The following is a 16,815-nucleotide window of genomic DNA, read 5'->3' as shown; positions in this document are numbered from 1 at the left end:
TTGAAATGGCAAAAAATCGAACGTGTGTTGACAGTTTACCATGGAATACATGATTTGCGTTGCATGGGTGCTTCACCACCACCAGAGGGCAATGTCAATGTCTCCACTTTAGCCTTCCTTGTCAAATATTGTGTTCTCATTTTCTATTACAGTTGAAATGTTTTGAGGTCCCTTTATTCTATCCATTGGCATCAGTTACATCTCTGTTTTTAAACAAACAAAAACAGTAGAGAATATTATTACTATCAGCATCAACCAAGACCATCAATACTTCAGGGCTTATGCAGCAGGTATTTTAGCATTATACCTTCATATTACACCTTAATGAGGTGGGGCCCTGCAGGCTAACACACATAACCCTTCTATTGTTCTGTCTCTCTTATCCCTTAACTAATAAAAGCCATGACACAGCCAGCTAGCTAGACTCACCTCATAGGCCTCCCTGACTCACAACTCTGCCGCCATTTCAGAATTCACTGTACTTATTTGGTCCACTTTGCCAATAACTTTGCCAGTAAGCTGAGGAAACTTCAAACAAAGACGACCCTTCTCATCTTCACTCGTCACAAGAAAATCCATCACTCCCCATGGAACTAATAACACCAGAGCCATGGATTTAACTGTCATTACCTCAGCGCATGTTTTAATTAGGACACATACACCCAGCCCCTATGACCTGGCACATCCGGGGGCAATGTCAACATACTTTGATGCTGCAAGTTGTGTAATGAGTTCCTCTTTACCTACAAAAAAAGTGTTTTTCCAGCAAATACTATATATAACAGAAAGGTTAAAGGTTCAAATAGTTTCTGCAACTATATTTATTATGAAAAAACTAATAAAAAAATAGGTGAATGATGAAATATCAAGGGTTATTTGTAGATGCTAAACCTTTATGCTATGATACTTTTCACTCTTTACACAACTATAATCATGTTAACCCTTGTGTTATCTTCGGGTCATTCTGACCCATCAGTCATTGTGACCCACCGTCGTATTGCGACAGATTTACCGCATACAAAGACAAAGTGAAGCATTTTCTTTTAACCGTTGGGCTGTCTCAGACCCCCCACATTGCAAAGGTTAAAAGAAAATTATTTTAATTTGTTTTTGTATTGGGTAAAATTGGGTAAACACAACGATGGTTCGTTATGAACCTTTGGGTCATGTGACCCGAAGGCAGCACGAGGGTTAATAGTTTTTATTATCCCTCACAAAACATTAAAATATAGGACATAGGTGGAGATGACAGCTGAGCAAATCTGAGCTGCTGTGCTGAGGTGAGCATTTTGAAGCAACACAAACTCAACACCTTCTGCAGGTGGTTCTGGGAACCTGACAGCCAGCTGACTCTCACCCGTGTCCAAACCCCGGAGAAGCATGAGGGAAGTGACATCACAGAAAAACTGTCTCTGTAGCACTCCTCTGCCTTATTCGTTAAACTACCTGAGATCAGCATGTTTTCATCCCAGAGACTGTCAGAGACCTGACAGTTTAACTGGAGACACAGCGAGAACTGTCTGAAAGACAACTAAAAGAGAGGATTCGGGGAAGGAAGTCAGAGAAAAGATCGCATTCAGAGTGAGAGGAGACGGACACCAAAAAATCAGAGTCGGTTCAATCTAGACCGGATAGGCAGACTCGAGGATGAAGATCCGCGTGATGCAGATTTGGGGCTTCCTGATGGCGGTGCTGGGCTGGATCTTCGTGGCGTGCTCCATGGCGATGGAGGGCTGGAAGATCGCTTCCATCGGGGGCATGGGCGGCTCTTCAATCATAAAGGTGGCCTGGTACTGGTCCAGTCTGTGGAGGTCCTGTTTCACAGATTCTACCTCCGTCTCCAACTGCTACGACTTCCCTGTGCTCTGGTCTGTGGAGGGTGGGTACGGCACGTTGGGATGACCCACCTAATGCTGTTTGTGGTTGGAACATACCTAGGAAAATAGGCCCCGTTTCTCAATCATGACACTGAGCTCTCGTGTGAGGTCTAAGCCATGTTTTGCTTTGTGCTGTGAACCCCAGACCATGTCCAGGTCGTGCGTGGCCTGCTGATGGCGGCTCTGGTAGTAGGAATGCTGGGCTTTGTGGTGAGCCTCATCGGAATGGAGTGCACCTTCATCGGGGGCAAAGACAAGTCCAAGCACAAGAAGATCTTCTTCGGAGGATTCTGTCACATCACCAGTGGTAAACAACATCTCTCTCTGTCGCTATGTGTCCACTGGCCAGTGTGAAGCTGTTGCTTCTTAATGGGAGATGGGCTGTTGCTGACTCCATTGTGCTTCATTGTAGGAATTCTGTCCACGTTTGGATATGCTGTCTACGCAATATACGTCTCTGGGGAATACTATAACCCTGGTCTGGATGGATTACAGTAAGTACACAACCTTCCCCCTCTCGCTCTCTCCCTCTGTTGGGTATTTCCCTTGTCTTTGTCTCCCTATTTCTCTCTTTCCCCTTTTCCCGCCTCTCACAGGCTCGATCTCTCACACAGGTATGATCTGGGGACTCCTCTGTTTCTTGGCTGGGTGGGGTCAGCATTTCAGTCCACCGGGGGGACGTTCTACCTGGTCTCGGTGTGCAAGGTGCTCTGTGACGATGAGCCGTGAGTACAGACATTGACATGCTATGAAAATTCATACACACTATACATACACTTGAAATCCATGGACCACCATGGTAGTATGGTCGATTGGAGGGCCGTGTACTGTTGTTTCGCTCTATTTTTCCAGGGTCAGGGTCCCTCCTGCGCTTCCAGAGGAAGCAAAGTCACTGTCCTCTGTGTCCGTGATCACCTCCAAGACCAAAGTTTCCACCGTGTCCGAGTTGTCTTCAAAGTCCGCCCTCTCCAATGTCTCAGCCATCTCCTCGGCATCCGCCCGGCCGTCTCCTGGACGGTCGTCCAGTTCGGGGCGGTCCGAAAGGTCTTCGGGGTCAAGTCGCACGCTCGGGTCGAGTGGGTCGGAGCGCTCCCGGTCGAGAAGCAGCAGCAGATCAGTGTCTTCTTTGTCCGATGCGTCGAGGAGGAGCGAGAAAGGACAATTCATAAAGAACTCCTATATCTGACCTGTCAGGGTCAGATGTAATTTCCTCTCGTCGGCGATGGGCCTCAGGCTCAGTGAGTGAACATAATAGCACCAGTGACCATCCTAGGGAGACAAATGCCTGTGTGTACAATCGGGTTATGTATAGATATTGTAGTAATGAAGACAGGTGGTTGAATAGTGGATGCCCTTCAGTGAAGAGATTGTTCTGTCTGATACTAAGGTCATATCCTTACTCAGGAATTCCTGTTAAAATGATTCGGTTTTATTTGAGGTTGAGATGGTAAATGTTTTATCTGATTCAAATTCAGATTCATGTCATGAAGAAATGTATTTGACTAACACTGTTCAATGGGACTTTCTGTAATCCTCAGTATCTGTATTTGTACTAAAATAATAATAAATAAAAAAACCTTTCTACATGTCTTAGTTTGCTTATACACGGCTCTTAGAGAGGTAATGGGGCATGTGTGAAAAGTGCTCTTTTGATGCTTCCTTTATACAGCATCACGTCTCAGGCACTCAACTAAAATAAGCTACCAAATTTGAAATGCACTACATTAAAGCTAACCTCCATTCAGACCAGACACCCTCATCTCTCTGCCTGCCTTTGAGGACGAAGAAGGGATGGGACAAACATCCAAAACACTGTTTACCGTCATGGAGACCAGAATGTCCAAACAAGTTCCACCTCAGCAAAATGATGCCAGATGATATGGTTATGATTGTCTAATATGCTTGGTGATATTATCCTCTTAAAGTTACTATAATACCACCTACACAATAACATCAGGCAACACCACACAAGGTGACAGCCATTTTGAATAGGTGTATGACTTAAAACTGATTAACCCTTGTGTTATCATCAGTCATTGTGACCCACCGTCATATTGCGACAACTTTACCGCATACAAAAACAAAGTGAAGCATTTTCTTTTAACCGTCGGGCTGTCTCAGACCTCCCACATTGCAAAGGTTAAAAGAAAATTATTTTTATTTGTTTTTGTATTGGGTAAAATTGGGTAAACACAACGATGGTTCGTTATGAACCTTTGGGTCATGTGACCCGAAGGCAGCACAAGGGTTAAATTAAAGATCTTCTTTAGTCAAATCTACATTGCTCTGATTTAAGAGCACAAATGGTTTCCCAGATCAGCTCAATAAAGTTTGTCACAGCCAGTGACAAGTTAAGTTACACCGCATCATTTTGTCACACTGTGTTCTGAGAAAAACGACTATGAGGGCTGTTCCAAGTCAAACCACTATGTGAGTGTGGACAGGAGACTGGGAGCTGCACAAGGCCGCACCCTGAAACTATCTCCCCCTGAATCATGGGAATAGAGAGGATGCTTACTGAGCAAAGCCCTGTGTGATGACCTGTGAGATAAGCGAAATCAAGGCTCAGGTATCCACAACCAGCCACCAGGAACCCGTAGGACAGTGTTGTGCAAACCAGACCTCACTCACGGCAGATAGGACCCGACTCTTACTTACAGTTCATCCTGTTTTAAGCCAGCACTTAAACTCACATCTTGTGCTTCTCACCTGCTTTCCAGGCCTCGGAGCCTCTGGGGTGAGCTCAAGCTTGGCACCATGAAGTACCGGACGGTGGTGATGTACATGGAGATTAGCTGCTTCGTCTCCTGTCTGTCTGGGTGGATTCTAGTGTGCTCCACCCTGCCCACGGAGTACTGGACCTTCTCAGAGGTGGGCACCATCGTCCTCACCACTGTCAACTACTACTCCAACCTCTGGAAGGACTGTGTCTCCGACACCACGGGTGTCTCTGACTGCAAAGAATACCCCTCCTTGATGGGGTTGCCAGGTAAGCTTGATTTTGTCCTTTTTCATATCGGTTCAGTAGGACTAGGTGAGATGAGGGGATGGTTGGGTTGAGTCTGTTTTAAGTCCGGTGGCTGAGCGGTTAGGGAAGCGGGCTTGTAATCAGAAGGTTGCCAGTTCGATTCCCGGCCGTGCCAGATGACGTTGTGTCCTTGGGCACGGCACTTCACCCTACTTGCCTCGGGGGGAATGTCCCTGTACTTAATGTAAGTCGCTCTGGATAAGAGCGTCTGCTAAATGACTAAATGTAAAGTCCCTTTTATCGTCATCTGACGATTGAATACGATCCCATCCTGTTGTGGTTGTCGCTCATTTGACCGAGGTCTGGTCTGGTTTGTCTCAGTGTTCCTCCACGTGTGCAGGGCTCTGGCCGTCTGCTCCGTCATCACCGGCTTCTTCGCCGCCGTCCTCACTCTGGTGGGCATGAAGTGCACCAAGATAGGGGGGTCAGAGATCGCCAACGCCAGGGTGACCTTCACGGGTGCCATAACCTACGTCGTGTCCGGTGAGACCTGTTTACTAAGGAGAGGGACTTTGTGGAACCGTGTGTGTGTGTGTGTGTGTACATTGTTAAATGTGGGCTGGAATGTGAAATTCTTTTGTTGAGCTAATTGAGTGTGGATCGACATTACAAAAGCGTGTTTTGCTTGCCAGGGTTCTGTGGTCTAATCACCTACTCATTGTGGGGTAACAAGATCCGGAGAGAGTTTGTGGATCCAACTTTCCATGGACAGAAGTATGTCGATGTTGTCGTCGTGGAAACTGAACCAACAAAAGATCATGTTGTTTCGTGTGAAACTCACTTGGCTGTTCTTGCTTCCTTCCTCCAGATACGAAATCGGAGCAGCCGTGTTCATTGGCTGGGGAGGGTCTTTGCTGCTCATTTCTGGGGGGGCTGTCATGAGTTACTTCTCTGGGAGGGAAGGTCTCCACCTCACGTAAGACTTCCCGCTTCCTCTGTGTACGACGGGGTCCTCTCGACCTGAGGTCAACTGTATGTTTAACCTTACCATCATAACACGTCTTTCACATGCTCTGAATTCGCAGTTCCAACAAAAAGGCCCGCAGGCCTGCTACGTACGCCACAGCTCGGACCGTGGGTACCAGGCGCACATACATGAAGCCGGCCCTGTCAAGAGTCCCCATGATGCCACCTCTGTACCCGGGGAGCAGAGACAGCAGGAGAAGTGGAAACACTAGAACCATTAGGTCCTTTGGCAGAGATGACTTTGTGTGATCTGTGATGGCCTGAGATGAATTTTGTATCTGGATAGGAGAAAACAACTGTAAACTAGTGTGTTTATTTAGTAAGTGACAACAGTACTGATATTGTGAATCCATACGATTCGTTTTGCTGCTTGTATAAATATTTTCATTCATAAAAACAACTGAATTTCGTTTCAAATCTCAAGTACAAAACTGACAACACACTACCACGTACAGTACCACAGGAAAAGGTACCTCACTTGAATGCAAAATCCAAACGTAAAAAATAACAACAGTTATACTCTATATATATATAAACTTAATACTGAAAGCTGCACAAGGCAGAGGATAACTATCATGTCAGTTAGCACTGCAATGGGGTCCTGAGCAGAGGAAAACATCCTTATTATTGGAGTGTAGACATGTTCCTTGATACATATACAATTCATCACTAAACAATAGGGGAAAACATGACATTCTTTGTATTTCAAAAGCCGTTTTATAGATATTGTTTTAGCGCCTGAGGCCTGTAAACCTATGCTACCAGTCAAGCATATATATATTGCTTGATTGATTTATATGGCTATATATCATCTGTGTCACTGAAGTCACTGACTGAAACCAGGCTGCTCTTCAGGGTGCTCCCTCCTGTTTCACTGAGACCTGAGGAAACACACACAGCCAGAGATGAATACTAGACAGCATACACACACATACACACTCTTAAGAGTGCAAGTGTTGAACCCTTTCCTGTGGTGAGCTCATTTAACAACATCCAGAGCACAGGCGCTGACCTCTCTTTCCGGTGGAGGTGCCCCAGACGCTCGTCCCGGACGAGTCCAGGCTCTTCCTCACGGGAGCGGGGCCGGGCGCCGGTTTGGACCCTTCCGGAAGAGCCAGGTCCTCCAGAGAGGACACGTCCCAGTCCTCGCTGCTCTCGTCCATCTCAGTGTACTAGAACACACACACACACAAAGAGAGGGAGATGGGGGAGTGAGGGCCGCGGCTCAGGTTACAGCAGGGTGAAGACATCAGCATGTTTCCCTCCGGCGTCCTCTTTCACGGGCTTCTGCTGTGCGTCTTGGGAGATCGCCCTCTCTGAGCAGATCTCCCTATCTGAAGGCTTCGCCTACATTCAAGCTGAAGCCTCGTTTTTTTGCTGTGCAGCTATCTTCAACACATACATGTAAATCAGATTATTGTACAAGAACAATTTCCTGTCGCTGTCCTCAGCACGGATTGGCTTATCAGGTCACACAGAAATGAAAGACACCCGTCGCCTACAGCTGGCATTGCTGCGTTGACGTGAGGGGCAGGGTTTCTCACCTTGAGTTCCCGTACCACATCTTTGCTCTCTGGCAGTGTGCTCACTCCCCCTACTGGCTTCTTTGGTCCTCTGTCAGCCAGCTGCTTCTCAAGGCTTTTTGTCAGACCCTTGACAAGGTTGCCTGGAGAGACAGGCAGGAGTTGAATAAAACCGATGTCAATAGTCGATATATATCCACCATAAAGCTGAATACTTTGAATGTGGGAACGTTCTTTCAATTTTTCTTATTTTATTTATTGTGTGAGTGTGTATCCATGTCTACGCCTGAGTGAGTATCGTTTTAGAGGCTGCACAAGTACATTTCGTTGTATGGTTTTACTGCACAATGACAAATAAAGTCTAATCTAATTCAGGTTGTTGCTGTCAAAAAGAGGAAGCGGGATCCGTTTGGGAGTTCTTACTGTTTGTCGTTTTCCCCACGTTGCCATTTTGGTCGGTGTAGTTCTGGAGCTGCGGCAGGTCGATCTCCTCCATCTCGCTCCCGTCTGTCCACTCCCCCTCGCTCTCCACCGCAGTCACGGCCGTCTTGCCCGTCGTCTTGTTTTTGTTGACCGCAGGGCCTCTTGGCTGCTGCTGGGTTTTGGGCGGTGGAGGCTGGGTCTGGCTCAGGTTGCTACGAGTCGTCTTGGCATGGCTTGGCCTGGCGGGGATGGGCTTGGTGTGGGTTGGCCTGCCCTGGCTCGGTTTAGGTTGGGGCTGCGGTGTCCTGGGTGGTGGGGCTTTGTGTTGAGGGCCTCGTTCTTGTCTCTGTTTCTGAGGCTGTTCCTCTTCCTCCTCCTCCTCCTCCGTCTCCCCCTCGTCTTCAGACTCCTCGTCTGAACTAAACGGAGGTGTTCTTGGGAGACGGTACCCAAAACATCAACAAACAACAACAAAAAACAACTTACATTCCAGGCACACATATTACTGAGCGATTGATTAAATAAAATAGTAATGACAAGATGCAGACTACAAGAAGGAACTTTTCTTCCCCCTTAAAATGAGTCAAGCAACATGTGCCAAGTCACAGTTGGGTAAGTGAAGGTGCCATACCTGGGGGTGGAGGTCTTGGGTAGGGTGCTGGTCTTGGTCCGGGGGGCTGGCTGAGGGGGCTGCACCTGCTTGGCCGCTGGCCCTGACATCACCTGTGTGACCCTGGAGGGCAAGCTGCTGGACCGCGCTCTGCTCTGAGTCACTGCGGTGACAAACACGCACGCGACACCAACAGAAATGAGCCGCTAAGTTGGTCTGAGAACATCTGACACCACAGTCGGATCATGATGTGATTAAATGACTCATGTTCTCAAAGCAGCTTACGGCTGAAGGCTTACAGAGATTTGGCTGACATTCTAACTGCAACCACAGAGCACGCAAGAAATATCAATACTGACCCTGGTCAACCCAACAGCACACAAAAGAAACACTTTCGGGTTTGACACGAGAAACACTTCTTTGTGGTGGTTCCTGGTACCTTGAGTTGGGGTCGTGGGTTTGGCCTGCTGCCCCCCCGTCTTCTTTCCCTTCAGTCTCCGCTCCAAGGTGTGGGCCACGTCCTTGCGGTGGCGCCAGTAGTCGGGGACGTCCCTCGCGACGCTCTCCCTCTCCAGGCGCACCTTGGCCACGAGGTCGCTGTACTCCCTGTTCCGCAGACCAGTCAGGCCCTGTCAAAGGACGGAGGTGTCAGCCCATCCGTTTCTCCAAAGCAAAGACGCGTGACGATAACCTGATGTAAAAATACCCAGTAGCTTATGGAGGGAGGGGGGGGGAGATCTTGATGTACGGTAAAACTGTTGTTTCGAGTGTTTCTGGTGTGGTGTTTAGGGGGGGGGGGTGAGGCCAGAGGGGCTGTGTGTGGTTGTGTGCGTACCGCTCTGACGCCCAGGGTCTCCAGCTTTTCCAGGAGCGCCTGCTCCAGAGCGGGCCGCAGCTCCCTCTGGATGTCGGGGATCTTCCTCAGCACGCGCGGGGTCGTCGCGCCCGCCACCTGCTTCCTGGCTTCCTGTTTCTGCTCGTGCTTCTTTGCCTCCGGCCTCATGACCTCTGGCCTTCCGGACACGCTGCTGGAGTCTGGAAGAGTGACGTGTACAATTCAGCGAAGGATGTGGGAATCTGGGAGTAATACTGACTGGAGATGTTCACACAGCACATCCAAACGCTGGCTAGCTATCTAACTGTCCATGCAAGTTGCACAAGCACATTTTCAAATATTATGCAAAAAGGATTGAGACTAGTCGGCCTCTGTTTTTTTTTTTTTTGACGAGGCAGGCAAGCGTGAAAAGGATGATGTCACGGGATGAGTTTGCGGCTTGTCTTTTCTTGCCCAGGTTTCCATGCCCTCGGGGTGTTCCCTGCACAGCCATGGGCGGCAGTAACAGCATCCGTAGAGGGACAGGCGGAAGGGGACACGTTCTTGTTGCGTTTGCCATCAAATGGGCGACTTCACGAATGCTCGCTGATTTGACAAGGCAGGCTTCACAGACCGGACCAGGCCGACACCTCCATGCAGAGCAGCATGCATTCAACAAGACGCTGCTGCCATGCACACACACAATTTTACCTTTCTCCTCCTCTGACATCTCCTCTATTGGATCCAGTTTAGTAGCAATGGGAGGCTGCTCTGATTGGACAGCACAGGGAGGTCAGAGGGTGAGTGGGAGTTAGGGGGATGGGAACTTGAGGAAGGGAGATGGAATGCTGGTGTCTCTCTGAGTTCCTTTTTTTTCTTAGGTAGTTAACTTTGTGCCGTTCTGGCCTGGATGTGTGGATGTGTGAAATGAGCACTCCAAGCACGAAGCATGCAACTATGACAACATATATTATTTCTCATTGCAAGAGGTAAACTAGGCCAGCATCATGACATGTGCCTTGGTAACAATGTTATTCTAATAACTTACCAGACATCACTCTTTTTGGTTTAGGTGCTGGTGCTGGAGCAGTGACTAGCACTGAAACATAGAAAAAGAGGGTAGCCATTTACTGCATAATAATTGACACTTCAGAGGAAAATAGATACCAAATAACATACGTGCAATGTAAGGAAACTCCATACCTGGAACTTCAACCACTTTGGTAGGTGGATTCAAAGAAATGTGCCTTATCTGTAAAACAAAGGCATGATTTTAGAAAGAAGAATATACCTGTTAACCACTATACCTAACATACCTAACAATTAACGTTGTTAATTGCTTAATGCTTCAACTGTTAATCGTATGAGCTAAATATCCTTCCTCTGTTAGCATGTTTAAATAGCCCACATTACATAATCCCATTATCTAGCTGTGCCCTGTGCATCTGTATCAAACCGCGGTTGTGATTATTAACGATCTACAGATGTCCATCTCCCGACATGACGTAATCGTGACCAAGAGAGGCCACACGACTCAAGTCTGGTGTCACCCACCTCGCACCCCACACCTCCCTCCCCCAGAGGGGCGTGTGAGGCGCTCACCTGTTCCCTCTGAGCCACGATGGTGAGCTCCTTCTCCTGCAGCCGCTGGCTCATCTCCTCCCTCTGCCTCAGGCCCCGGTCCTGCTGCTCCGACAGCGACGACTGCATCCTGCTCAGCTCCCTCTGGAGCTGGGAGGGGTGGGGGGTGGGGGGGGTGGGGGGAGGGACCACATATCACGCAGAGAACTCGGCGTTTGATATTTTGATTGCGACACCTTCGCGTTAACATCAGGACTGACCTCGACTGTTTCACTCTCGTGGACCGCTTTCATTTTCTGCAACGCGGATTCCCATTTTTTGTCCTGTAAACAATTTGTATTTTGATTTATCACCACCCAGAGTTTCTAATGCTGGTCCTAAGTACAGTTACGGCCTATGACATCACTAGAATGAATTAGCACACCTGTTGCTTGATCTGTTGTGTCAGCCTGTGGAGAGCTCTGTCCTGGTCGTGGTCTCTCTCTACCTGGCGAGGAGCCACACTGAGGTCAGGCTCCTGACGGGCCACCTGAAGCTGCTGGAGGAGAAAGAGACCTCAGTCGAATCATCACATCTTGCACAACAGAGCCACATTGCCATGTCCAGCGGCCCATTGGTAACCTGAGCGTTGTTTCTGTGGAACATGTCCAGCTCCCTCCTGATGCCACCCGTGGTATCCTGGAGTTTCCGGTCCAATCTCTCCAGCTCCTCGTGCATGGCCAGTTGGTCTTTCTCCTTTGATAGTAAAAGACAATCAGTCGTCAAAAAGTAGAAAAACACTTTTAGCTGGCCTGCAGATGTCCTGTCTGAGAACTGTACATATGTCTTTACATTCTGGGACTTACGTGACATCCAATGTTTACTATACAATGTGCTTTAGACCATGTGTCTCTCACCTGAGTGGTTTTGGCCCGCAGAGCTTGTTGCTGCTGGTTAACCTCCTCCTTCAGGCTAATAACCTCCTCCTTCAGGCTAACAACCTCCCCCTTGAGTGAAGTAATCTGATGTTTCCTCTCACTATCTGACCTACATTCTGCAACAGATGATGACATATGAGATTGAAAAAAATGAGAACCTCAAACAGGAAATTGTATACCACAGCTTTCATAGGGCAAACAAATACAAAGTTAGCTTCAAAATGTTGAGCACATTTCACAACTGTTCAACATTACGGAGGTAGGTTCGGGCCCTCCTTGATGGTCTGCAAAACAGACGTGGTTGTTTAGACTGGATTGTACCGCTAGCAACTTACCAGACCGGCTGACCTATAACTACAGTTCTCTCCCTCTCTTATTCTTTCTCTCTCTCCCTTTCTCTCCTTCTAAAGTGGCAATCAAGCCTGGGCTGTGGACTTACGGGAGTCATACTCCTCTGGGTGACGACGTTGCATGTGATTCTGCAGAAAGGAGGAATTCATGAAGGCTTTATCACAATGTTGACACTGGAAAAAGAAAAACACAAAAGGAACACAGAACTTAATTACAACTGCATTCACATGTTATTCTCTCAACAGTTGCAGCTTGTGGAGGCAAACATGTGTCCCTACTCAGCCATTTGACTGAGGTCAACATGCAAGGTCAACAGTAGAGGGGTTGAAAATACGATGAGAAATGTGTAATTGTCTCCCACTTACATTCATGACTACTTTGTTACAATTTGATTCATGAAATCAACAAACATTCAATGACAAACAAGTAAGCCTAGTAAGCTTCACAGAACAAGTATCATGTAGAGCAGGCTGCAGCGTATCATCTGCACTGCTGAGAAGGTGATTGGCTGCAATCTGCCTACCCTCGAGGACCTGCACACCTTGAGGACCCTGAGGCGAGCGAGGAAGATTGTGGCCGACTCCTCCCACCCTGGTCACTCCCTGTTTCAGTCACTCCCCTCCGGCAGAAGGCTGCGGTCCATCAGGACCAATACCACGCCACAAAAACAGTTTCTTCCCTTCCGCTGTTGGCCTCTTCAACAAGGCCAAGGGTTCACACTGACTTCATGCCCTTAAAACAACACTGCTTTTTGCACTGGACAATACAATCCTGTACCATTTGTATTTTTTGTAATATTAGTATTTTTATATTGTAAATTACTGCAACTTATATTTTATTTTATATTTTATTGTATAGTTTATTTTAATCTAATTCCATTGCTCTTTATGTACCCTTAGTATAGTTAGTCCTCATATTTAAATTTTAGATTCCTATATGTTTAATGTTTACACCTTCCTGCCAAAGCAAATTCCTTGTCTGTGCAAACTTTCATGGCGAATAAAACCCATTCTGATTCTGATGTAGAATTACTATTTAAACAAATAAAGGAGACATGGGCCTACGGGGTTTCAAACTTTCAACTGACATCAAATGTGTCTTGAGCAATAGGCTAACGCCCAAACAAACATCTGTGAGCTGTGTGCTGGGAGTTTCCTAGGAGACAGAACAGCATGAATAACGTTGATTCCCACCCTCTGGCTGGTGTCGGATCGGCCAAGCTCACTGTTGGAGTGACGGTGGCTGAGTGCATTACACTGTCGCTGCGGCGCATCACACGCTACATTTAACCTCCGCCGCACCGCCCGCCTGTCTTCTGGGCCCTCATTCAAGTTTAACCAGATTGCCACTGATACCTTGTAGAAACATCCACTCATGTCTGGGTTTTCGGCCGTGCTTTAGGCATGCTTTTCCCCTGCAAACCGGCTATAAAAGAGCTCCTTGTTTGACATAATCGCATTGCTGGTCTGGAATAAGTTAGGAAATGATCAATGAAATTGAATTATGTCCGCTCTCTTAAAGAGCCTCGGGTGCTAGTGTGGACTTAATTATCCTTTTTTGATGTGTAAGAAATGGGGGGGGGGGGGGGGGGGGGTGTTAGGTCATCTTACAGCTTATTATAGGAACCTCTAATAGCTAATGTTGATGGCTGAAAAATAGGCTCGGACTACGTAAACGTGAATAATTTCCCTTCACCAATAAAAAGCTTACCTACGGACAGCACACCGTCACCCATCCTGAGCATGTGCTAATCTATCAATATTTGATCTTCACACAGCATCACCCCTTCTGCTATCATGCAAGGCTTTCACCTAGCAACAATGTAGCTCAGTCACATGTAACACTAGATGTTGCCTTGGCAACAGCTGGGCCCAGTCAGTAGGCTACTTGGAGAAAATAGGACCGGTTGTTTTCACTACAAACATAGAGGGATGACAGGCTATGTCTGCTTTTTCATAATACAACGAAACAAAGGTTAGTGTTGTTGCAAAGAATATTACACTCGTCTACAAATTGACCGTGGGGATATTTGAGGGTGGGGGAAATGGTTGGATCAGTCATCTTCAGGGCTGCTCTTAACACCCGTTTGTAAGTGGATTAAAAAACATTATTGCCCAGCTGACACCATCTGCTCAGTTCCAAATCCTATTTCCCGCGTCTAAAAAACAAGGCCGCTAGTTCTGGAACTTGCCGGCCAATAATATGCACCGTATTTTGTGTTGACCAAATAATCTTATTTCCAATACAGCATAGTGAAATGCAGGAAAACAAATGATCCCCCTTCCCATATACACCCATTCTAATCAAACTGACAAATGAAGAGAACAGCTGCTCTGAATCCAGCCTGGGGAACAATGCCAGAGAGGGAGGGGGCCTTTAAGAGGCGTGGGGGTGGGGTGCCTACTGAAATAAAACCGAAATGGCTACAGACAACCTGGAGAGGGGGGACCATTTAGTACCTTATGGCAGTTGGTGAGACGCGAGGCGAGCACGTTCTGGTGACTCTTAATGATCTTCTTCCTGTGCCTCAGCTCGGCTTTCAGAGCCGTAATCTCCTCCGCCTGCTTCTGCTGCTGGGCCAGAACCTGGTCCCTGTCGAGGCCCGCGGCCCTCAGCCTCTCCTCCGCCGCCTGCAGGCTGAGGGTCAGGACCTCCTGGGAGTGCAGCAGGTACTCCACAGTGAGCTGGGCCAGCCTGAAGAGCTTGAGCAGGGCTGGGTCCACGGGGCTCTGGCAGCGCGGGCAGCGCTCGCCCTCCACGCTGCAGAAGGTCACCCCCTGGATGTGCTCCTGCAGCGTGAGGAAGTCCAGCTCGCTCGCCACCAGGTCCACGTCGACGGCACTGACGCGACGCCAGTCCACGCTCTCGCGCCGCTGCCGGAACTTGAAGGGGGGAATGGTGGTGGAGGAAGAGGCGGACATGACGGGAGGTGGTGGTCCGCTGGTATAGGGCTGGCTCAGGGGGGAGTTCAGTAAGGAGGGGATGCCAGCTGAAGAGTGAGTCCCCTGGGTCTCTCGCGTATAGGGATAGTATATGTTGTTGTAAAACGGCTGAAAAATACAGTCTGGGTTATTTTCATAGACAGACATAAAATGTTAAATGTGTGCTACATGCCTGCACCATATAACAATCGATGATTAAAGAGTCATTAAACAGCACAAAGAGTGTACTAGGGTAAAACAGCAAGGATTCCTCTAGTTCCAAAATTACTATTAAGCATCAACAATCAGATCAAATAACCAGCACGTTTATGCACAAACTTCGAACAGTGAACATGGTTCGACGGTAATCTACCTAATTTCGAAGATGTCGCCTCGAAGCCTGGTTCGCCTTACCATCTTGGATTTTTTGTGCCTTCATAGATGGGAAACGACAACGAGTCGGTCTCCTTGTACTGGTGCCGCCCCTTTCAACGGTGTGCGACAACTCAGTTGGGCGTCTTCTCGATCACCATGGAAATACAAACAGGCGTCCCAGATTGATGTATCTGGCCCTGGACTATGAACTGGCTAGCTACACATGGCCCAAATGTTGTAGGTAAAACAACGTCAACTACACTTAACGCTAGACTCTCTACATCAGCCAAGCCCAGCAGAAGCATCCTCCAGCCCGTTCCATTGCAGTGGCATACGATTAGCCTAGCTCTGCATTACTTTCCTGGGTAAAATTGAGGACTTGCTATATCAGCTGTACTAGTACAGTAGCTACTGTAGAAGTTGAGGCTTGGTACGAACAGTAGGACAACAACGTAAAATGTTTAATGAGAACAGAGCTTAGCTAACGCCACACTTTATAGCTTTTAACACACTGCATTGGCACTGCAGCTTTTGTCGAGGCTGTACTGTATAGCAGCTAATGCTATTGCAGTAGAGTCGGGTAGTTTTGCTAAATTGCAAGTTGGGACAAGCTCAATCTTGCCAAACAAAGACAAGCAGTAGTGTCTTTGCAGGCTGGCTATCACTGACTACAGTACCTTACCCACTAGCAAATTTATTAGCTAGATTAAAAAAAAGTATTTAATCGTTTGGTTAGTTCAAGCTCGTTCTTATCAACTCTTCAGTGGTGCTATCTAGTTACGTCTGTCACACTGCACACAAGTAACGTTTAATCTACTTATAATATTTATAAAATATAACGGTCATCATTGTCATGCCTGGTTCAAGATACGACTCAGAGCTAACAGTAGCTAGACTAATTAGACTAACTTGCTAACTTGTTGAGCGTCGATCGAAGTACATCTAGATGTTTTACTCAAACCAGTTAAAATATCACCTACAACCAAATATACAGATTCCGTCACTCACCATGGTGTTTTAAATGCCCATTTGTTGTTTTATTGTTAGCTCTACAAATCCCAGGAGTTGAGCTTCAACGGTTTTTTTTCTCCTCATGGATTTGGTAACCGTGACGTAGCTGCCCAACACATTCCTAGAGTCTGCTCATGTTATGTCCTGAGTTCAATCCACTCCAACATTAGATGGCAAGGTGGTTCGATTGAGAATTTTTTTGATAGGCCTCCATGTGTCAACTAGGTTACGCTTTTAGAATTGCAGACCAATTCCAGAGAAAAGCTTTATCCCTTTTTTATTCGCATGTGGTCTCTTGCTATTGACTGCATTTTCTACTGGAGAATGGTGTTATGCTATGCTAACTTAATGTCTTGTAGTTATGAAACAATGTGTAATGTCTCCTTATTCAGCACAGTTTTTGTTTTGATTTTGTATT

General features: G+C 47.3%; 3 protein-coding genes across 8 annotated transcripts; 2 read left to right on the top strand and 1 right to left on the bottom strand.

The window, feature by feature from the left end:
- Nucleotides 1–1,423: 1,423 nt before the first annotated feature.
- On the top strand, nt 1,424–3,463 carry cldn10e (claudin 10e). Its single transcript, XM_062446833.1, has 5 exons — nt 1,424–1,879; nt 2,023–2,184; nt 2,290–2,371; nt 2,492–2,602; nt 2,730–3,463. Exons 1-5 carry the CDS (start codon nt 1,648–1,650, stop codon nt 3,061–3,063), a joined length of 921 nt encoding a protein of 306 aa, XP_062302817.1. The 5' UTR covers nt 1,424–1,647; the 3' UTR covers nt 3,064–3,463.
- A 1,009-nt stretch (nt 3,464–4,472) lies between these two features.
- Nucleotides 4,473–6,265, top strand: cldn10d (claudin 10d). Its single transcript, XM_062447283.1, has 5 exons — nt 4,473–4,866; nt 5,227–5,388; nt 5,538–5,619; nt 5,714–5,821; nt 5,931–6,265. Exons 1-5 carry the CDS (start codon nt 4,635–4,637, stop codon nt 6,118–6,120), a joined length of 774 nt encoding a protein of 257 aa, XP_062303267.1. The 5' UTR covers nt 4,473–4,634; the 3' UTR covers nt 6,121–6,265.
- On the bottom strand, nt 6,195–16,539 carry dzip1 (DAZ interacting zinc finger protein 1). 6 transcript variants are annotated; one of them, XM_062447266.1, is made up of 19 exons: nt 16,395–16,539; nt 15,426–15,529; nt 14,550–15,140; nt 12,179–12,263; nt 11,719–11,855; nt 11,444–11,557; nt 11,247–11,360; nt 11,083–11,145; nt 10,844–10,972; nt 10,445–10,493; nt 10,290–10,340; nt 9,953–10,012; nt 9,263–9,462; nt 8,867–9,056; nt 8,449–8,590; nt 7,818–8,251; nt 7,416–7,537; nt 6,884–7,043; nt 6,195–6,752 (listed from the first exon to the last, which is right to left on the bottom strand). In XM_062447266.1, the coding sequence occupies exons 2-19, from the start codon at nt 15,426–15,428 to the stop codon at nt 6,673–6,675; spliced, it is 2,724 nt and encodes a 907-aa protein (XP_062303250.1). In that variant the 5' UTR covers nt 15,429–15,529; nt 16,395–16,539; the 3' UTR covers nt 6,195–6,672. The 6 variants fall into 6 exon arrangements, with proteins under 6 accessions (XP_062303250.1, XP_062303254.1, XP_062303252.1 ...); XM_062447270.1 differs by having other exon boundaries at nt 15,385–15,529; nt 16,395–16,538; XM_062447268.1 differs by having other exon boundaries at nt 11,247–11,357; nt 16,395–16,538.
- Between the last annotated feature and the right edge of the window lie 276 nt (nt 16,540–16,815).

Source organism: Osmerus eperlanus, chromosome 21 (genome assembly GCF_963692335.1).
Source record: "Osmerus eperlanus chromosome 21, fOsmEpe2.1, whole genome shotgun sequence".
NCBI classification, from domain to species: Eukaryota; Metazoa; Chordata; class Actinopteri; order Osmeriformes; family Osmeridae; genus Osmerus; species Osmerus eperlanus.
The sequence above is the reverse complement of the archived record's forward strand: the minus strand, read 5'-3'. Positions and strand labels throughout refer to the sequence as shown.

Excerpts from the sequence above, each read along its gene's own strand:
- dzip1 (XM_062447266.1), bottom strand. Across the intron at positions 9,057-9,262 it reads AGACCCTGGGCGTCAGAGCG|GGCCTGACTGGTCTGCGGAA; the intron begins GTACGCACACAA and ends GTCCTTTGACAG. Across the intron at positions 7,538-7,817 it reads CGTGGGGAAAACGACAAACA|GCAACCTTGTCAAGGGTCTG; the intron begins GTAAGAACTCCC and ends CTGTCTCTCCAG.
- cldn10d (XM_062447283.1), top strand. The coding sequence starts at position 4,635 with ATGAAGTACCGGACGGTGGTGATGTACATGGAGATTAGCTGCTTCGTC. Across the intron at positions 4,867-5,226 it reads CTCCTTGATGGGGTTGCCAG|TGTTCCTCCACGTGTGCAGG; the intron begins GTAAGCTTGATT and ends GGTTTGTCTCAG. Across the intron at positions 5,822-5,930 it reads AGGGAAGGTCTCCACCTCAC|TTCCAACAAAAAGGCCCGCA; the intron begins GTAAGACTTCCC and ends CTGAATTCGCAG.
- cldn10e (XM_062446833.1), top strand. The coding sequence starts at position 1,648 with ATGAAGATCCGCGTGATGCAGATTTGGGGCTTCCTGATGGCGGTGCTG. Across the intron at positions 1,880-2,022 it reads TGTGCTCTGGTCTGTGGAGG|ACCATGTCCAGGTCGTGCGT; the intron begins GTGGGTACGGCA and ends TGTGAACCCCAG. Across the intron at positions 2,603-2,729 it reads GTGCTCTGTGACGATGAGCC|GGTCAGGGTCCCTCCTGCGC; the intron begins GTGAGTACAGAC and ends CTATTTTTCCAG.